This window comes from Vollenhovia emeryi, unplaced genomic scaffold (assembly GCF_000949405.1).
Source record: "Vollenhovia emeryi isolate VEMERY1.0 unplaced genomic scaffold, V.emery_V1.0 DF939128.1, whole genome shotgun sequence".
NCBI lineage: Eukaryota > Metazoa > Arthropoda > Insecta > Hymenoptera > Formicidae > Vollenhovia > Vollenhovia emeryi.
The window spans coordinates 2,023,403-2,044,953 of record NW_011967238.1 but is presented as its reverse complement, the minus strand read 5'-3'; the positions used below and the strand labels follow the sequence as shown (position 1 = coordinate 2,044,953).

At 45.4% G+C, this 21,551-nt stretch overlaps 2 protein-coding genes across 3 annotated transcripts; one reads left to right on the top strand and one right to left on the bottom strand.

Annotated features, from left to right (window-relative positions):
• Nucleotides 1–1,711: 1,711 nt before the first annotated feature.
• LOC105568635 (GTP-binding protein RAD-like) lies at nucleotides 1,712–20,663 on the top strand. 2 transcript variants are annotated; one of them, XR_001009444.1, is made up of 9 exons: nucleotides 1,712–2,391; nucleotides 3,369–3,584; nucleotides 3,808–4,057; nucleotides 10,291–10,508; nucleotides 13,717–13,880; nucleotides 16,449–16,540; nucleotides 17,711–17,903; nucleotides 18,719–19,076; nucleotides 20,505–20,663. XR_001009444.1 is itself a non-coding variant. In XM_012024458.1 (8 exons), exons 1-8 carry the CDS (start codon nucleotides 2,171–2,173, stop codon nucleotides 18,952–18,954), a joined length of 1,590 nt encoding a protein of 529 aa, XP_011879848.1. In that variant the 5' UTR covers nucleotides 1,712–2,170; the 3' UTR covers nucleotides 18,955–20,663. The 2 variants fall into 2 exon arrangements, 1 of the variants encoding a protein (XP_011879848.1); XM_012024458.1 differs by having other exon boundaries at nucleotides 18,719–20,663.
• On the bottom strand, nucleotides 5,057–17,798 carry LOC105568634 (voltage-dependent anion-selective channel protein 2-like). Its single transcript, XM_012024457.1, has 5 exons — nucleotides 17,735–17,798; nucleotides 8,657–8,858; nucleotides 7,800–8,022; nucleotides 6,279–6,488; nucleotides 5,057–5,534 (listed from the first exon to the last, which is right to left on the bottom strand). Exons 2-5 carry the CDS (start codon nucleotides 8,816–8,818, stop codon nucleotides 5,269–5,271), a joined length of 861 nt encoding a protein of 286 aa, XP_011879847.1. The 5' UTR covers nucleotides 8,819–8,858; nucleotides 17,735–17,798; the 3' UTR covers nucleotides 5,057–5,268.
• Nucleotides 20,664–21,551: the final 888 nt, after the last annotated feature.

Below are 21,551 nucleotides of genomic sequence, written 5' to 3'. Positions count from 1 at the left end.
GTCGGATTACGGGACGTGAAACATTTAAATTGATTCCATCCAAATGTTAACATCGCGCTCCGACTCTGTACTTTGCTCCAGCGTCGAGAGAAAAGAGAAGAAAGTCAGCTCGTTGGAAATAAGATATTCTCGTCAAAGGTAATCCGAAAGGACGTCCTTACGTGGAGATTGTTACGGCGAGATACCTCTCGCGTTTCTCATAGAATAGTCCTCGGAAAAATAGTTGCCTCGGAACCGAGACGGCGGCGGATATTCCCGCGCATATAGTAGTAGTAATAACGCGGAGAGAAGAGACCTACCGGCGCTCTGAATCTCCTCCTGTGCCAAAACTGGAGCTCCGCTGCTTCGTCCCTCCGGTCGGGCGTACTTTAAGAGCGCTTCTTATTTCGCGAATTTACATTCCGTCCCGTTTATCACCCTCTTACACGCAACGCACATCCGTATACGTCGACTACGTGTAATCAGCCCGAACAATACTCGGTCCCCCCAGGATTGAGGAGGATGCGGGAACGTGTATCTCGCTGAAACCGGGGGATTGTTCCTTGTTACGACGCTCCTTGAATTACTTTTCCCTTTCCAGGCCCACGTTTTCCCTCCTCCCTCCCCCCTCTCTCTCTCTCTCCCCCCTTCTCGAGACTAAATGAGCTTTTTAATCAATTCAAAGCATATTGCATTTTGTGTTGCACAAAGGAAACGCAGCGGACATTTCTTGTTAATTGTATTAGCGGATTTGAGAAATTTCTCATTAAACAGTGTATGTATAAAACTGAGCGGCACGTTCGTGGAAGCTAAGCGAAGACTTCATCTTCCTCTATGCGAAAGTATTTAACGAGCTCGAGTCCACATGCGAGAGTCAAGTAAACGCTTTTCAAACTGATTTTTAGGATCCGCTCCCGAGAACGTCATTTCTCAGGCCACTTCTCTCTACCGTTCCGCATGGCCCCCCTTGTCACGTCTTGCACGAAATTTTCGTTTATCGTCGCGACGAGAATTGCTTCTCCGGGGCATCTCCGATGCATACATTCTTAATTTCACCGTTGGGTTTTCTATTGCGTTACACGCGTTCCGTGACCACGAGCTCCAGGTTGATCAAATTACACTTCGTGTCCTCTCTCATTCGTGTGACACGCACCCGAAGTAGCACGAATCTAATCGAGGAAGGCTGTTCCAGCAATTTCGTTATCGCGTTCTCCTCGATAACGTCGGGAAATTATCGTTCTACAATTTCTCGCGCTCGCAGTCGAGATATAATTTTACATTCCGCGCAAGATCCCTCGTTACCTTAGGCGCGTTTCTCTCGCGACGCGCGAAGAAATAAATCTCGCGATCGCAAAGTTAAGTTATTCGTGACAGGCTCGTTTCTCATTTTCGCATTGTCAGCCGCCACAAAGCGCCCCTTCGCTCCATGATGATTGCGGTGGATAGGGCGAACGAGAGGGAGACGATCACTTTTACGACGTTATACCGCGAATCCACCCGTTCGCTGAGTTTTGGGGTGAGCCACGCTTGCGCAAGTCCGACAAGGTGCCGGAGCCAGCGAACGACGTGCAACAACCATGCGAGCTTCAGTTTTCGCCAGGTCCTCGTCGTGAAAAAAAGAGCCGCGGTCGCTCGCCGGACGAGAGGGATCCCTCGTTGCGCTCCCGATCGCCCCTCGTGGGATCGCGATCGTTCGTCGGGTGGGAACGATGAGGGATGAGCACGTCCTTCGATCCGTAGATCGCCCCGCGGATCCCGGACCCTCGGAACCGGCACGCGAGCTGCTATATCGCTCTCGAGTTGCTCTCGAACGAGAGTGAAAGCGCGAGTGGTGTTGGTAGCGGCCGCTTCGCATCTCGCTCCTTATCGCTAGATCCCCCCATTCGGAAACTGTGACTCGTGACTCGTCCAAGATTCGTCCCGCTGCGAATTAATATTGAGATTTACGTCGGTTATTGTCCTCTGTGTCCTACGAGGCTCTCGCGAGCGTGTCCTCCGCCTCCTCGGTGGAATTGTGGGGGCTGTGCCACCGTTGATCTAGATCACGTCGTCGCTCTTCGGAGCTCGCCGTCGATCGGATCCCGTCGATTCGTCTGTCGCGCCGCGAGGTTCTCGCGAGGAGCCACGTGCGGTGCGCGCGAATGGGGGGGAAAACGAGCTTATCGCAAATCTGAGAAGTCGTCGGTGACACATGACGACCTGTGAAGTTCCCAGTGAATATATGGCAGCGTCCACAGTGGTGGATCGTCATGAGATCGTCGGGGGAACCTCCCCGGATGTTGCCGAACGCGTTCTTCCCATGAACGTCTGCCCGCCGAGCAGCTTCCCGGACAAGTTTCAGGACTTCTTCGCGGCGCTCACCGAGGACGGCGACGATCTGCCCAGTATGCTCGAAGACAAGCTCATACCGAGGTGAGCACCGCAAATATTTCGTTGGTGAAGGTTTAGGTAAGAAAGCACACATGGATAATTCTTGTGCAAGAAGGCAACAAGTAGTTTCATTCTGACACGGAAGAAGGAAGAGACGGAGACCGGTTTTACGGGAATAGCAAAGGAAAAGGAAATATAGATGTACGTAAACTGGTTGTCAGTCAGCAACGGAAACGATGTTAAAATGTATCCGCTGAAAAGCTTAATTAACCAGCAAAGACGAGGCTGTCCGAATTTTATAAATCGATTGTCAATTAGCGGCGAAAACGACATTAAAGCATCTTTATCGAGGCATGGAAGATTTAATTAACTGCTAAACGTCGAAATCGGTATAATTAAGTAACTGTAAATAGCAGTACGGGTGCTGATCAGATTAGCCTAATGCGATTAAACAATGATCGACGCAGCGTAATATTGAAATGAGGGATAATCTGTGCGTACGGTTTATCAGGAACTTGAAAAGTAGCGCGGTGCTCGGACGTGTTAACGAGCGGAACATACGAAATCCGAGCCGTCTGGACGATTTGGGAGTTTCGAACTCAATAACGCCGCAATACCGCTCGGTAACGCAATCGAGAACTCGGCAACTTTAGCTCGGAATTACATTTCTCAACCTGGGGAGCGCAATCCGGATTGTTCGCGGGGGTTCGCGGCATGTGACGAACACGCGTGGGAAGTCTTTGGTATCGGTCGAAGCCATTGGAGATTCTCGCAATCGGATTAGAGGCTGTCGCGCGCGCGGCGACTCCACGCTACCCTCCGCCGCGGGTAATGAATCAATCTTCCACCGAAACTGAGTTTAATGCGAGGCGCGGAAATAGAGCGGCGATACTCGGGGAGAAAATCGATAGCGCGATGCGTGCGTAAAAATAGGATTATGCCGCTCGCGAAATCGTGGAACATCGCGCCCCGTTTCCCCGAGTACGTGCGCTCCCGTCCGCTAATCCGGAAACTTGCAGGAAGCCGGAGCACGGCACGAGCGTCGACGCGAAAACCCGGCGCTGGAGCAAAAGGGCTTTCCAGAGGCGGAGCAGCGAGGTCGAGGTCCGACTCCATCATACCTCGCTGTCCGGATCTCAGGGTCACAGCTGCGTGGACGGGCCGAAGTCGCCGACCCCCTCGAGGCGCAGAAGCTCCAGCATCGCGGTCGCCAGACCCACGCCGGACTTACACAGGTCGTCTCCTCGTAAAAGTGATTGATCGTTAACGCGCACAGTCCGCTTGACGTCCGCGCGGCAATCAATCTGTCCGACGGGCGCTCGAAAATAATCCTTAGCGCCTTAAAACCGGGCGCCGGAGCCTTTCCGCGAACCGCGAAACGTAAATTGATTGGGAAACGCCGGATTCGCGCGGACGGACGGCACGTGTCTATGAGAACGTTCTATTTTCGTGCGGCAGATTTCTGCAAGCGGAGGCCGGTCCCTGGGGTCACCTGTCGCCCTCGCCTAGGAGCCCGACCAGAACGCCGGCCTTGAGTCCCGGTGCCGTGTCGTCGTCGTCCCATCTGAGCGCGAGCGCGAGTCCGAGCGGACCCAGTCCGACGAGTCCTTCCGGTTCGGCTAGCCTGGCATCCGGGATTCGTGGAGGCTCCGGACCCAGGCAGTATCGCAGTAGAACGAGCAGCATGCCGGCGGTCCCGCGTCACAGGGTAAGGGATATACATAAAAAGCCTGAACCGAGTAAGGGCCCGAGCAGAAAGATTGTCATAACCGTTTATAATTCTGTCGTAAGACTCAAGTTGGTACGATTACGACAAACTTTCTGCTCAGACTCTAAAAAGACTTTTTCGGTAGAAGAAGACCTTGTGGTTCTCTCCGTAAGGGCCTGAGCAGAATGGCTGTCTTGTATTCTTAAGACACAAGACAGTTATTGTGCGTTACTTTGAGACAGAGATTTAAAACCTACAACATTGTCTTAAGAGTACAAGACGGCCATTCTGCTCAGGCCCTAACGACGTACGCCTTGCGATGCGATGAATGCGACACGCGTCTACGACAATTCTTTGTGCGTTGACTTCCGACACCGACTTAAGTCTTGCGACAACCTTTCTGCTCAGACCCTAAAAAGACATTGTAGAAGAAGACTTTGTGGCGTCTTATGTGCTCTCTCCGTAATATAGAGAGGTAGAGAGGGAGAGAGACAGAAAGAGAGAGAATAATTTACGAGTTCGATGGGCAGGCAAATATAGCGGAACGTGTAACGACGTGCCTCACGTACATACATAGATCGATGGCGCACGTGGCTGAGTTAATTTCCTCTGCTATTGTGAACGATACCGCGAAACCGTTGTCGAAAGATTCTACGTAACGACGGCGACGATTCATGCGTATTGGCGAGTGAAATAAACACGGAGTGCGTAAATTCCGCCGAATAGTGTACGGCCACAATAGCGTTGAGGATATCACCGCTCGCGGCTGTCACTCTTTTCGAATTTCATCAAAATCCCGCGATCGCGGGACGCGCGACTGAAAATGAAAAATCGGAGCGAGCGTGGCGAAGCGCTTTGGAGAAAAGGCGACTTTTCCGCGTCTCTGATTAGCTCTCTTTTTCATTTTCCCGTTGATGTGTCGCGAATTAAACTTGGAACTTAAAGTTAAGCGAATCATCCGCTTGCAATCGTCAAAAATATAAAAAAGCAAACAAACTAATCAATGTGAATTAATTCACAAAGATTATTTCGTCTTCTTAAAGAGAAATTTCTTATCGAGAATCTTATTCAATTGTCACGCGAAGTCACAGTTTCTGTACAAAAGAAAAATACATTTACAGTCCTTGGCCATTCTGGTCGACCGACCGTTATTGAATTTAGTTACGATTAACGCACAACAGCAGACAAACGATAGTACGTCTTGGATTCGTCTAGGCTTCGACGTTAAGCGCTAGTCCGACTCTGTGACCACCGCGGGTGACATTCGCGCAGTCGATGTTGAGCGAGAGGATCAGCGTGACGCTGTCGCTGAGCTTCTGCAGGAGGCTCGTGGCTAACTGGAGGTCGGTGTTGAACTTGAATCGCAGGATTGATCTCTCGTCGATCTTGCACTTGGCCGCGGCACCGACCATCCACCTTTGCACGTCGCCTCGTTTCGCGTATATGCCGTTCGCCGCGATGTCCAGGTCGGGTCTCGCTGAAGAGCAGACGAGATATTGCAATCGATAGAACAGAAAGGCTGAAAGACACTCGAACGTCTGTATGTCAATTCAAAAGGTAACGCGCGCCTCTTGTTAATGAACGTAATTAAGAGTTAGGATTCGAGCGAATAATTTTAACCCAATTTTAAGCGAGACCATCGACGTGCGGCGTTACGTAATTTTCGCATAATCCCAGCGGCGAATGGTGTCGGTTTACAGTCTGAGCTTTGCTGTACGTCACCATTACATGACGCTGTCACAGACCCTCTACACGCTAACGCCGCTAATTATCGCCCTCTCCACCCTTGTTCTCCCGATTCCGTCGAGAAAATTGATAACGCCGCCGTGACGTGCGCCGATACGCGCTAAACGATTTGTATTACACGTCCTCCGTATTCCGCCTATCTGAACACGGAGCGGCGGGATCTCATTACGCTCGTCTGAGCCAGGCACGTTTTCAACCCCCCCTCCCCCTCCCCATTTACTTAATACGCGTGAAAGACAGCGGTAATTTAGCAGTTCCGTTCTAGTCGACGACGACGACGGCGCGATTTCGCGAGAGCACAAGACGGGGGAGGGGAGGGTATTACGGAGCAGACTGAAATTACTCCGTTGTCACGGGGATGATTAGTCTTCCGTCGGCGACGTCGGCGTTTCTCAACCCCCCCGGAGTTCGCGCGGAGGAAAACGGGGAGGAAAAATCGCGTTACCCTCGCCGTGGAGATCACCTCGCCGTTTACCTTTGTACAACACGGAGAGCCCGTACACGCGCGGTATGCAGGTGCATCGGAGATGCAGGTCAATGTCGGCGCAGCCGTAAGCGACACCGACGTCGTTTCTCGTCACCCTGCTCGTGGCCGCGTCGTAGCCGCCCTGGTACCCCAGGAGTAGATCCCGGCACTTGACTACCACCGAGCCGAGCCAGCTGGTGCCCGAGTCCAGATCGTTGGCTGCAAACGGGAAAGCCAGTAATCTCGACGACTCGACACGCGACATTACAGCCGGATTACTCGCGTGTAATCGATCGCAGGGGAAAGACAGGTGTTTCGGTCATGGCGTTTTTCCGGTCGGTTGCAAAAAAGGAAAATCTAATTCTTTCGCTCGTCGGTATTTAATCGGACACTAAGCTGGGAATCCCTGAAATTTAATTCGCCCGCCTCTATTTGCAATGCGTTTTATCACGCTCAAATGTTCGACGGCTTCAGCCGATGTTTTCGCATCGATAGAACGAAACGACCGTGCAGCAGGGTGGCTTGTCCGCAAGCTTCGAGAAGTGCCTGTATCAATTGCGATCGCGGAAACTCGTGTTCGCGGAAATTGCGGCGACTTGTTAGTAAACATTCGGTACACGCAGTTCCGCTATTGTTCCTCGCCAACTTTGCGTGATATTGGAAAGGAGTTTGTGCCGGAGAGAAGGAATTATTTATTAAAGTTTCCATCTGTTACGCAACGTGCAATCGCGAGACGAAGGAAGAACGTTCGGAGCGAAATTACTCGAGAGGACTGTAACGAGCTGGATGCACACGCTCTGATTGTTTTAGCGAGCACTTGATTTTATGTTAAATTTCTATACTTATCTCACATAAAAGAGCCATATCGTTTGCCGTTGCTGTCTCCGGTAAAATAATTAATTAGACACGGAGGGGGGGGAGGGGGGAGGGCGATGGAGGAAGAGAGGGGAGGAGCGGGAAACTCGATGCTCCAGTAATTTTTTATACCGAATGTTAATTATTTCGCGAACCAAGTATTTAATTACGGAAACGCTTCTCGTATTTTGTAAAATTAGAAAGTATTTTGTATGAAGAGATAGAGCCCGCGCTACTTTGTACATATAATTAATACTTTTCGTAGTGTTCCGATTGTACAAAGTGCGAAAAGGATTCCTTTCAACGACATAGTTTTATACCATATTTTTTTCTTCGGCCAAGTTGATAAAAGGTTTGGACGGTATATATAATTAGTCTCCTTCGTCCCCGAGACGGGAAGATACAAACGCAATATACGAAGCCCTTTATCCGTCGCTCAAGCAGCGACCTGGCCGAAGCCATTACCTTGCAAAACTTTATAAATAGAGGATGAATTTGTTCCGCGAATTTTGCCGCTCGTGCTTCACAGGGAAGCCCGAGCAAGTCCGCGTGTATTATCGATGAGGCGATTAACACTCGGGAGAACGCGATCTCGCGCGCTTTCGAACGCGGGGGAAACGCGGTTTCCGGCATATCAATGGCGTAAAGTTAATTAGGAAATTTGACGTGACTAACAGATCTCGCAGCGTGCGTTGATCCTCTCGTTGGCGAACTTGGAGCCGACCTTCACGCTTTTCGCGGCCGTTTCCGGAGTGTAAGAGCACTCGGAGAGCAAATCAACGCCCTTCATTAGCAGCCCGTTAAACTCGTATCCCAGGAAAAGCACGCCCTCGGTTGTCCATTTTAACAGCAGAGCCCCAGCATTCGCCTTGTACTTTGTCTCCATTAAACCGTTGAGCTGTCATCAATTGATTATGAGTAAACTCGCCTAATCCTTTCGTCTAACTTCGAGACGTCCAAACAACACTTGCTTCCAGGATTATCAAAGTGTTCAGTTAACATAATTCTGATACGCAATTTTTGCATTATTATCTTTGAACCTTGTCATATAAATCGATAATACAGTGCGATTTCAGAGACAGGAATAAATGACGTTTATCGAATACATTAACGCTGCTAAATTAATAAATATTTCATATGCGTTAAAATATTTCTATATAAACGTGCTCTTCACAAAACGTAAAATCCACAGTTTTTCCGCTTTTAAAGCAACAGCTGCCGCGAGTTCGAATTCAGTGACACGCATATATCGCCTGCATAATCCGGCGTGTAATTAAATGTAAATATTGCCGCTTGAAATAGTTGATTCAGCAAAATTTCACGCAAAAATTTTTCGCGAAATAAGCAACAGTCCGCACCGCTTGCTTGCTTTTCCCCACGAATAATCGACAAAATAATAATAAGTAAATATTGTTCGACGCTATTAATGGTAACGTAAATAAAATGACCGAAAATTTACGTTCCGTGTAGGAATGCAAATATGTGCGAATCAGAATATATCTAAATATAAGGGCATAATGATTTTCGACAACCTTTGACGCCTCATAATTCAACGTCGTGTCGCTCGTTATTTGGAATCTTTTGGCAGATTTGGTCTTGATATTGAACTTGATGAGACCCTTGCCATGGTGGTAGCCCGTCTTAAATACATCCCTCGCGCTTTTGCCGAGATCTTCGAAACTCGGTACTTCCATCGCGAGTACAATAATTTATGAAATAATTTGTACTCGTGTGCTACAATGATAGAAAATTTTGATATAATAAATTATTACGGATATTATTACAACGGTTTTCCCGACACAACTTAATCAATTTTAATTATTCAGGTGTTTGCAAGGTGAAAATTTACACGTTTTAAATATACATGCGTATATAATGATTCCATGTTTAGTTCGCTCTCACTAAATTTATTTATACTCTTGCACCTTTCATTATTATATTATTGTATAATATTGCACCACGTACACGCACATCGAGATACTTTTAATTTAATATCTAGATCGTGTCCCTTAATTCCAATCAATTTAGCTCTTACGTTTTATTTTCGTCAGAACGTGCCTTCTTGTTTTGTTAGGCGACTTCGGACTCAGCAAATTGAAGTCGCGATGTAATTCGAACGTACGCGAGGGTTCTTCGACATAATGAAAACATGGCCGATGTTAACTTCTCGTCGCGAGAAATACAGGATTCGAGAAGATTAATATTGCGACTCGTGCAGAGCGGCGTGGTCGATATTTGTTTCCTAAGCTTCACATTGCAACCGTCAAGGAAACGGAGTGAACTTGATCAGGAAAAAGAGAAAACGCGAGGCGGAATTCGAGCTGTCGACGCCCTCGAAATCTCGAATCGACATTCAGTTAAATTTCTGCGTTCACACAAGCGGACAGGCTGAATAACGGTAATACGCTTGCGATTGTGTCACCGAATGTTTCGCATCGATTGACGAACGCGTTAGGATTCGCCGCGACCCTAATACACCGCTGGAGAACACGTCGCGTATTTCTGCCGCCTTTCCGCCCCGTTTCGCAATTGCGAGGGACGGCAAACGAGCGTATGCACATGTCGACGCTCAGCGAAATTTACAGAACTTTATACATCGATTTACGTCATGTAGCTCATAATTCAATCAATGAACGCGTCGGCAAATCGCATCGAGATATCACGCGCAACGCAGCTTCTGTCGATTAATGATGACGTTTGCGGACGATGGGATTATCCATTTGCAATTAGAAATTGTCTCTCATTTAAACGTCACTTATAGTCCTCGAAACACTTTCTTGAAGAAAGACGAGATATAAAGTCGGAAAAATTAGAACGCGAATTTTAACTTTCAACGCAATTTCCAAGGGCGTGTTCCCATTTCCTCTCAGTATTACTAATTCAGTACCCCCGATAGTTTCGAGCATTCAGTCTCAAAGGAAAGGTGTGGATGGTTGCGTTTAGAAGAGAATAACTGCTGTATTATTGCGAAAGATACCGAGGTTTCGTTTGGGAATGATTTTCTCAGAAACTGAATTCAGTAATAGCGTCCAGTACGGGGGGTAGTACTGGAGAGGAAATGGGAACACGCCCCAAGTCTTTCACGATTAAATCGGGGTTGTCGATGTCAAACTCGCATAAACGGGGATCGGGATAAATTGGAATCCGATTGTTTTATTTGTTGCAGCCGATGCTGGCCGAAACGAGACGCGGGGGTGGCGTGGCGGGGGGCGAGGAGAGCGAGATCGAGGACGGGGTGGAATATTACAGGCTCCGGTCTTTCTCCATAACGGCGAACGGGGTGTACAACTTGGGCGACTCGTTGAAGACACGCCGCAGCAGGAGCATCAACAGCGTTACCTCCTCCACTAGCTGCAGCAGCACCCGGGAGGGTAGATTACTCAGGTGAGGATAAACGGAGCGGCGAAAGTGTGAGATAAACTTCATCGAAACGCGCGCGGCTGAATTCCGATTTGGGACTCGAGATTTCCTCTGGAATTATTTCGAAAATATCCCGGGGTTATCCGGCAAACAATCGCGCGTACAACTCCGGAACTACTGGGTAAACGAACGACTCGTTTTGCATCGCGGCTGTGTATTGTGAAATTACAATACGCGCTGTAACCGGAGTCACACCGTATCGCGCGGTAATGACTGCATCCCCGGCGCGCCTGCAACTCGCGGCTATTACGAGAGGAGCGGGGAGAGCCGCCGGATTAAACGAAGATAATTATATCTCTTTCGTGCTATCGCTCGCGAATAATAATAACGAGAGTTATAAAGATGCCGCGGCTAAAGCTCAACGGCTGAACGTTATAATTGGACGCTTTCGTCGCTATGGTTACCTGCATTATGAATATAACGCGTAAAAGTATAATGCATGTGACCGCGAAGATAGAGAGAATGAGAGGAGGGGGGGGGGCGAGAGTGGGACCCTGGAAAATAATCTTTCACCCGTGTGAAGTGTGGACGTGCTGCTCCTCCGCATTTTCATCTCCATTCCGGTCTCGGGCTGTTTATTTTCTCCTTCAAAAGGTTCGTCGCGGCGTTGTCGGTATAGAAAACAAAGAAAAATACGTCGAATGTTTTCCCCCGCATGACTTTACGCAAAACACAGGTTCCCGGTAGGATGGACCGTGATACGGTTGTTGACTTGTTTGTATCCGTCGGGAAGCAATATGCAAATTGACAAACATTGAAATTGTTTATTACGATCTAAAAAGGTCTTTGCGTACGTAAAAGCGAACGTATCTTATCGTTAAATTTGTAAGTCCTTTAGGACAAAATAACTTGTGTCCGATGAGATTTTTAAAATCTCTGTCAATTCGTGAAATAGTCACGTGTAAGCCTAATAAATAAAGTAGAATAATTAATATATTGTTATATTAATTAATAATTCGCATAATTATTATGTGTGTTTGTTCAGTGCTTGTTACTCGCTTTCACGGGAGAAATTTGACCTATCGGATAAATCACGCGGAACGCGGATTGCGTAAATCGAAAGCTACCTCCGGAAGCTATCTTCCTTTGACGGGAGATTGATATTTACCAAATCAAAATTTCTCGTCGGTGGCTTCTATTCGGGATAATCATCCCGGAGGTTTCGCGCTGATCTTCTCGGACGGTTGTTTATGCTTGCCCGCGCGTATTCCCGCGGTGGATGATATTCGATGCGTCGTCTTTCGCCCCGGTTTCCGCCTCGCCCGCGGTTATCAGTGAGATACTCGATTACTTGCCAACCGCGTCGTACGAGTTCCACGCGGAACTCCGTGTAATCGCGACTGCACGAGCGCTTAAAGGCACCTTAATTGCCCCCGGATAATTACACGGTGCATAGACTGCGTCCCGAATAGGTGGAGAGGCAACCGTAAAGAGAGCCATTCCCGACCCTCTGTCTCGTTAAAAAAGATTAAAGGCATCCTACATCCGTGTCTAGGCCGATTTAAAATTTAGAGAGCGCGTCTCTCCCTGTCTCTCCCTGTCTCTCCCCGTCTCTCCTCGTCTCTCTCTGTCTCTCCCTTTCTCTCTCTGTCTCTTCCTATCTCTCCTTGTCTCTCCGTGTCTCTTCCTGTCTCCCCTTGTCTCTCCCTGTCTCCCCTGTCTCTCCCTTTCTTTCCCTGTCTCTTCCTATCTCTCCCTGTCTCTCCCTGTCTCCCCTTGTCTCTTTCTGTCTCTTCCTATCTCTCCTTATCTCTCCTTGTCTCTCCTTGTCTCTTCCTGTCTCTCCCTGTCTTCCCTTGTCTCTCCTTATCCCCCCTGTCTCTCCTTGCCTCTTCCTATATCTTCCTGTCTCTTCCTCTCTTTCTCCCCCTCCCTCTCTGTCTCTCTCTCTCTTTCCTCGTTTTCCGCGCTGCATTTTCCGGCGCGATTTTCAACACCGTTAAATCCTCCGAGAGACCTCGGGTTGACGATAGGTGCGACGGTGACGAGTAATCCCGGAAAGTGCTCCCCCAGCGAGAGGGCGGAAAGGGTTGAAGTGGCTGGGAATGCGGCTTGATGGTGCAACACACATGTACCGACAACACGACGAATAATTTAAATTAAGTTTTCCTCTAAATGGTTTCCTCAGAAAAGCAGACGAAAGGATAGAGAGAGAGAGAGAGAGAGAGAGAGAGAGAGAGAGATTTTGTAGTGTTATTATATCTGAATACATTGCATTACTGTGCGTCTCGCAGCTTGTCTTGCCACTAAGAGTTATATGTAGATTCACATTTCACAAGTCCACCTCTTCCTACATTCTCTTTTCACTTCCTGTTTTCAAAGCAAAAGAACATTTATTTGTTTAATTTTAAACAGAAAACGAAGAAAAATATGTTGAATGCCTTCCCTTCCGCATGATTTTATTTTAAAACGTAGATCCCCTGGGATACGGGTTTTGTTTTCTTTGTATCGGTTATTTTCGCGAGAAATAACATGCAATTCAAGTGAGAGGGAGAAAAGGGAAGACTTTTCCCCCTCAAAAAAAATTAAAAGAACTTTATATAAATAAGAGTAGCAAATGTATGTATTGCTGTTATATACAACTTCGTTGTACATAACGTAATATGTATGGTAAAACTAGAAAAGAACAAAATATATAATTATACTCAATTGTATCATAGGATATTATATATAAATACAGAAGAAAGCGCTTGTATGGCAATAATAATGACGGCGAAAGCTTATTCTTGGACCTCAGGTAGAACAGAATTGATATTTGTGGAGAAGCTTACTTTAATTTTGATAAAAGCAGCATGTAATCGTTTTCGCGTTTCTTTTTCCACAAAGTGTGAATTATCATTATGTACAACATTTCCGCATGATCATGAAAAATAAGACCGCTTCACGTCGCGCGTAATAACCGCGACGAGCTTGATAAAGATCGCGACGGACTTGACGCACCTTTCCCGAGTAAGCTCGCGTATCGGATAAAAATTGTGGACATTGTTGTTAACGAAAGAGAGTCGTTTTAATCGCGCGTATATCCGCCATAATGGGCGACGAGCTCTGGGGTCGTAATTGCGAATGATCGGGATAAAGCGCGGTATGAACAGAATTTTCCAGAAGCGAGAGGTCTCACAGTAATGTAATATCTCATTCGCCGGATTACGCTCCTCCTTTTTTTCCTCCTCAGCTCGGCCTCGCAGCTCTCTGGCATAGAGGCGGAAGAGGAAGCCGGCAACGAGAGGGTGGCGACGTACAAAGTGGGCATGCTGGGTGCGTCGGAAGTCGGGAAAACCGCCCTAACTGCACAATTCACTACGAGCGACTACATTTGCGCTTACGACGCCTCTCTCGGTAAGCACGTGGCTGTCTTTACTCTTGCTTGCTCCTCCCGTTCAGTTCCGACCTTTTCCGGTACCCCGGAAAAATTAATTCCGTCCCGGGTAACCGGTTGGACTTGAAAAGCAATTGACAACGAGATCAACTCGTACGATAAAAATCCATGGATATCAATCGTGATCGAGAAATGGCGATTGATTATCCTTCGCGAAGAGACGGGTCGCTTTCAATCGCACAATCGACTGGAGGGCCGTCTCCACTGTGGCAGGAAATTGACGTCATTCATTTCTGCCCTTGAAAGGAGCATCTTCGGATCCTTCGCTCCCTGATGGACGTCGCCTCTGGAACTCCGCGTACGGCAAACGATCGTCTCGCGACGGCTATTTCGCATTTAATTATGTAGCACTAGTCGCGAGCTGTGCCGGATTGTTCGCGAGATCGCGCACTTGCATTTAACGGAATTAATTAATCCGCTGGGTAAAGCGGTACAGCATATATTTATGTGGGACGCGCATTTCCCTTAAAGCGCTTTGATTGTATCAATTAACTGTTCGATTATGCCTCCGATAAATTATTCCCCGCGCGAGGAGCGTGTTGTAATAGAAGTTAAAGTTTTTGTATTATTCTGGAAAATTACGGCATTTTTGTTCGGATATATTATACACATTTTCTATTTTCCAAATGGGCTTTTGCAAGCACTCGAATGTTTCACGTGCAATTTAAAACGCTCAAAATCTGCTAAATTGAGAAAAAATGTTCATAATGAGAAAGTTGCTTTTACATATTTTTTAATATATCTTCTATATTTTTTGCATAAGTTATAATATAATAATTTCCAAGGTGTGATAAAAATTTAATGGAGCGTTGCACGTTATGATTTAATTAATTCAAAACACATAAATAACCTTTCACAACAATTAGCAGAAATGTGCGTACAATCGATCGTCAATTTTAATGAATATCGTTATGTCGCGAGTTTGCAAGAAAATGTTGTCAAGAGGGACACTTTCTCTGCGTAATTTATAACGTAGTATTTTCTCCGTGCCACAAACGCGCGCAGCGTTAATTATTTTTCGCGAGCTACGTCGGAGAAGTTAGTTTTGTATGCGAGTTGCATCTTACGTCTCATTAACCTTTTACGTTTCCATCCGCATCTCTCGAATTCTTTTACATTTCCTCCATTTTACATGCTCCCGTGCAACTAATGGTAAAATATTACTCCCGCGAAGTTGCCTCTCGCGTTGCCGGCCGAAACCGGTCGAAATCGCAACGCGATCGGTGTCGCGCGATCCAGCGCGTGCGAAGAACCGAATCCAATCGCGTCCCGCGGCTCTCTCGTTACGCGCACACGCACACAGACGACAATATAGTAATAACCTGTAATTTAGCAGTCCAACCGGGCCAATTAATTCGCACGAGCCGTTCGCTCGGAAGCAATTTTCGCTTGTAATGAATCGTCCGTGACGCGCATTGACGCTGGCGCTTTTGTCTCACCCCGCGGACTCTCGGCGCTCTCACTCGCCCCCTTCAACGAGCTACCGTAAACTATCCGCAATTAAAACTCGCTCGTCTTGCGCCCCGATGGATGTACTTCGCCACGGCGCGCGATAAGCCGCTCTTATCTCAGCCGCACGAGCGAGGATCTCACTTTTACGCTTCGCCTAGCACAAACACCGGAGTACTTTGCATCAATCGAATCCCCCCCCGGATAATCCAACATCTGTATCGGACGGCGGATGTCCATCTGGTACAGCAGACATTTGAGCGGAAAAGATGGATAAGACAACACACGGTATACGCTATTGACCCGAAAGGAAAGCTTTAGCTCCTCTCGTCTCCGGCTTTCCTTCTCTTTTTTTTTTCTTTTGTCCTCCCACCGGGCAATGCACGTAGTACGTACGATATTTTCCGCTGCGTTTCCGCCGTCGAGGTCACTCTCCCGTGGCCGATTTTATTGAAACCGCATACGCTTGCGAACTCGCCGCGCGAGTACTGGTACTCATCGCGAGTACCTTCGCGTGGGCTCTCAAAGTAGACCCCGTTGTATCGATTTTGCGCCAAGTACCTTGCCGAGGGAGAAAGAGAGAGAGAGAGGGGGGGAGGGGGGAGAGAGAAAGAGAGCATTATCGATATTTCTGTATACGAAAGAGGCAATATTCTCCTCTCTTCCCGGTGGGCCGCTTTGACGACACGAGTTGAATCTAGATCATAATGGACCCTCGGAAAAGAACGGTAAACGGCAGTTCTACGAAACTACCTCGCCGTCGTTCGGGGCGTAATTAGATTTGTCCCTTCGGATAAACACATCTACACGTACGCTTTCAATGAAAGCCTCTGAGCCTCGCTTCTGGCGGTATGAGAAATGGAAAGGAGCGTGGGGTACGCACGACGGGGACGTTATGTTATCTTTCGATTAAACCTTTAGAGCGAGACCTTAATCATCATTAGTTTTTACTTTTAATTACGAGCCTTTGCGCGTATACCGATGACGCGCGAGTCCGCCTGATAGGACGGTGTATTGCAAATGTCGCTGGTGCAAGTGATCGTGCGGTATTGCAAACGTCGATTCGCTGCGCTTTTCAGACGAGGAGTACGGACAGAAGAACGTATCCGTGATGATCGACGGGCAGGAGACGGAATTGGAGATCATTGATCACCCCGCCTCAGAGATGTCAGTGAGTAAAATGCGACGTTCTTCTTTTTTCGGTTACGGTAAAAATAGCGGAGAGATGTCGGGCCGCCAAAGTGAAGCATCGAGAGGTCAATTACCCAACAAATTGCGTTAAATGAGTAACTGTCGGATAGCGGAAGGAACTTATTTGCCGCTCTCGTAAATAGAGTTATGGCACGACGTCATCTTTATCGAGTTCTCTCCCTATTATTGTCGATTAGATGCCGGTGTAAACCCCCGGGATACACCCCGGTATAAATCATTGTACGCAACACGATGATGCGCGCAGACGAGAGAAGAAACTGCGACACGTATAGCGTTCTCTTATCCATTAAAGAAGACAAGCAGACCTGGAAGAGTCAGTAACGCGGAAGGGGGAATTAAGGCAATTATTTTCACGGATTTATCAAGATGAATCGGACTTTTTTACACGGATGCTTGATATAATAAAGCGCTATCGTTATATGTACCCAGATAGCACAAGACACTCCTATGAACATTTTAAGAGTATTCACCAGGAATATTTGGAATATTCCATAGGTCATTCTTATATATTTATCTTATGCTCGTAGAACATTCGACTGGCACTGCTATAAATCTTTTTCGAACGTGCATAGATTAATCTATCGAATATAGCGCGTCGGTTATATATGATCACAGGTTTCACTGCCTTTTGCATAAGATAAATGTATTACACAACAAACAATGTGCAATACATAAACTCCATGAATATTCTAAAAGCGTTCTTCTTTGTTATGAATATCTATATATATATAGATTATTACAATTAGGAATCGGATATTCATAATATATATATATATATATATTTATAGAATATTCGATTGGAATATTCTGAAATTGAGAATAATTGCACTCTCCAGAAGAATATTCATAGAACTATGTGTACTATCTGGGTACGACTAAAAAGCGGGGACACTGCTGCGAATCGTAGGGCCGTAAAGAGTTTTTACAAAATGAAATATTATAGGTACGCGAGTTATTGGAAAATAAATAACGCTTCTTTTAAACGTCGCGGCATTCCCTCTTCTGTTTCCATTCATCGCGATATTGCGTTGCGTTATTTGAACGATAAAATTTATTGTTCGGCGAGAAAATGAAAGCCGAATCGCCGTTAATCGACGTTTTCCCATTTTTTCCCCTTCGTCTTTTCGAGGTCGAGACATTTTGTTCAACTTACAATCCGGACGTGTACGTGGTGGTGTACTCGGTGGTGGACAGAAGAAGCTTAAAGGTGGCCGAGGAGACGCTGCTCTATTTGTGGAAGAGCGATTACATGGCGAGCCACGGTGTCATCCTAGTCGGTAATAAAGTGGACCTCGAGAGGAAGCGGGAGGTCCCGTCGGTGGGTGAGTACATAGATTTCACGTCAATTTTCCCCAATACAGTCACGACCTGCGAACCATTTTAACAGAATCATTGAGAAAGATATAAATCAAAATATGTAGAAAGGAGAGAGTGCCAATGCGAGCCACAAAACGAACGGAACTCGGTTCTCACAATTTAGAATCAAATTTTCTCTTTAATAGCACAAACGTTTCGACCCTTCTTCGCCGGGTCTTCCTCCGGGAATAATTCAAGTTCTCAGACTCAGTTCAATCAATAAAAAAATCCTGTGTTGTACATACAAAAACTTTAGCGTTCACTTCCTCGTAAAAACAGCATTTAACAAATCTGTGACTGAGGTTCTATATAAAGGAAAAAAAATACAATTTTGTAGGAACAAGGTTAAATCATAGAAAAATCTGTGGAAAGTTTTATGCAATTTATGACGTTTGCATCAGACTTTTAGGATAGAATTTTATTTAAAAAATTATATGCCATGTATTTTTAACCTGTATGTGTATTTTAAAATATATTTTATATGATTTATAATTCTTCAAACATTTCTCGTACTGCATATATAAAACATATAACATTGTAAATAGAATTTTATCGATACGAATTGCAGATCGTCTGAAGTGGACGTAATACGAAAAACGTTTGAGGAATCGAAATATGCGCACGTATATAAAATATATTTCAAAGTGCATCCACGTATATTAAAGTACGCAGCATATAAAATTATGAGTGGTATCCCAGCCAGAAATTTGAAATGGTCTAAAGCGGGTTTTAAAGTTGTAATTGCTTGTGTGACATTCGAGTTCACCGTTCCTGCCGACAGTTGGCCGTCGTTTGGCGAACAGTTGCGGTTGCAAATTCATCGAGACCTCGTCGGGTTTGGCTCATCACGTGGACGAGCTCCTGGTCGGCATTCTGGCACAGATCAAGCTGAACCCGCAGCGCAGCCGGGACCAGGCGACCAGACGCCGTCGTAGCAAGCACCGCAGGCGGATCCTGAAGCACTTGCTCGGTTTCAAGAGGAAAACCAAGAGCTGCGAGAACCTCTTCGTTCTCTAACGTTCTCCTCGTACAGCGCGTCCCTTGTACGGCGCAAGAAAGAAAAGTGATTTCATCGGCTATCGATCACCCGAGCATGTCGCGCCTTGGTCCGCGAATACGTGCGCTATCTTCGCAAATAGGTGAGGATTGTGCGACGTAGGCGAGAAAACGTCTATCTGATCTAGGAGGCCACGCGACGAATCGGTAACGCGAGGCACACAACTGCGAAGAATATCGAGCAGATTCTCCGAGTGCCAGGCGCAAATTGAAATACAAAGAAATTCACGCCCCTGCTAAATACCGATGGCGCGCGAAGGAAACTAGACCGTAGTCTTGGTATTCGCGCGCAAGAAAAAAAGACTATGTTCTATTCAACTCGAATCTTTATTGTCGAAGCGCAGCGCAAGTTTGTCGCCGCTCTCGTGCGCAAATAATTCAAATCGGGAGAAATTAACTCTTTCACGTCCGGTGGAATACATGTCTCGGCGTTAGAAAAATCTTCTCTCTGGTAAAGATTGAGTCATTGAAGTTAAATGGGGCCCACTTTAAAGGAAATTTTAATAAAAGCTATTGTGGTAAATGCTATCATGAAATATGTAAAAATTATTTTCCTAGTAAGACCGAGAGGTTTTCTGAATTATGAAAGGTTTAACACAGTGTACAGTGTTATCCTCGCTCAAATAAGATTTTAATAATATAAATTTCTGATAATATTTATATACAAGGTGTAAATGAAACTCTCGCGAAGTTCTTATATCTCAATGATACAGGAACAAAATAGTGCTGTTGCTTAATACTTGCGGACACAAATTAGACTGAAAATGTCTGGACTTTATTACACAGTTCTCATCAATGTTATATCTGCTTTACGAATTCATGTTTTTATATTTTGCGATTCTGAAAATGTTTCGATACAAATTTATTAAAATAAAAACGCTTTAGTTTTTACATGCGCGATATTAGATCTGCTACTTTGAATTTTTACGTTTAATCCCATTTTTGTATTCAGCGACATCAGTGAAACCTTCAAATATAATTAAAACACAGAGGTATGTTTCTCATTAAAAAAAGTCAAGCCTGAAAGGATTAAGGAGCTTAACTTATTCAGACTGTCCGTTCGGCGAAAAAATTAAATTTTGTATAATAAATTAATAATTTTAAACACATTTTTTCTTTCTCTGAAGGACGGAATAAAAAGCGCATTTTGATGTTATTAAATTTATACAATTTTATATCTGGAAAGTTAGGAAATAAGAACAAATCTTCAATTTCTTTATATTTTCTGCATAAAATGTTCGTCACTAAAACAGTCTCTATGCAATATAACATTAGAAGAACTGATCTAAAGCACGAAATTAAAATATTTTTTAGATATATTTTTTTAAACCTAGTGGAGCTTAACATTCTGGCTTTTCACAAATATGACCTTTCGAAAAGAAGAATTAGTTGAAAAAGTTGGAGAAAGATTATAATGCCATTAAAATGCTAGAAACGTTAAAATCTCCCTTTATCAAGTCTCTGTAAACAGTACATATATAAAAGAAAGATATTTGGGTTTTGTGTTTCAGATCAAGCGTTTGGAATTTACACAGACATAGTCTCGAGACGCAAAGTTTTGCAGCGGCAAATATTTTATGTGGCAGATAGAAATTGAAAAATGTTGTTCTGAATTTACAGTCTTTTATAGATACGAGATTGTATAAATAAATTCATTTTTAATGTCAAAATATTGTATTTTTTATTCCATCTGTCCTCAAAATGTATTTTCTCACTAAGCAATCTAGTAAGCCTCTTAAAGCAAATTACGTACACTCACAGTGTGCGTGTGTGTGTGTTAAGCGTGTAAGTAATAATTTTATCGTACGTTACTTCGCACTTTTATGTTCGCGCGCACGAAGATTATTATTATATATTCCGTTTCCGAGTAAGTTTTTTTTTCCATGTGACGCTGAAAATAGGATAAGAGCGCAACGCGATATAATATCGGAAATAAAGCATCGATAACGAAACGAGACGTGTGATAAAAATTACATTTGCGAGATGCGAATACTCTGCATCTGATACGGGGGCCGAGCTGTCATAAGCTCACGCGAATAGACTAATGTAATTTGCGATAATGCGACTTTGAGACGCAAAATTCGTTCTGGCAGTTTCAGAATGAAAATTCTGCAAAGATCTGCCAGTGTTTCGCGTCGTATTTGTGCTATGTATGTACGCTAACGGTCTACTTGAAAGATTATTGTAAGTTCGCCACTTCTCCGAATTACAGATAAGCCAATAATGTAGCCAATAATGTAGATTATTAATGTTTATAAAGCATGTGCTAGTAGTAATAATAACAATAGCAATTACGTAATAATATCAGGTAACAGGAAAGCCAATCGCTTTGCTACCTCGTGTGCCGGAGATCAATGATAAAAAACGCCAATTTGTATAGACATTTTAATTGCCTCTCGCGACGAAAATCCGCGGTGATAGATCGAAGATACGGATCCGCGGTGGATGAACATATTACCTGAAAGTTAACAAAAGGATCGAGCTACACGAAGCTTCGTAGCGGCGAATTTTTAATCAGGAAAAAAACCCATGGGAAAAACTGCTTCGCCGAAATCTCT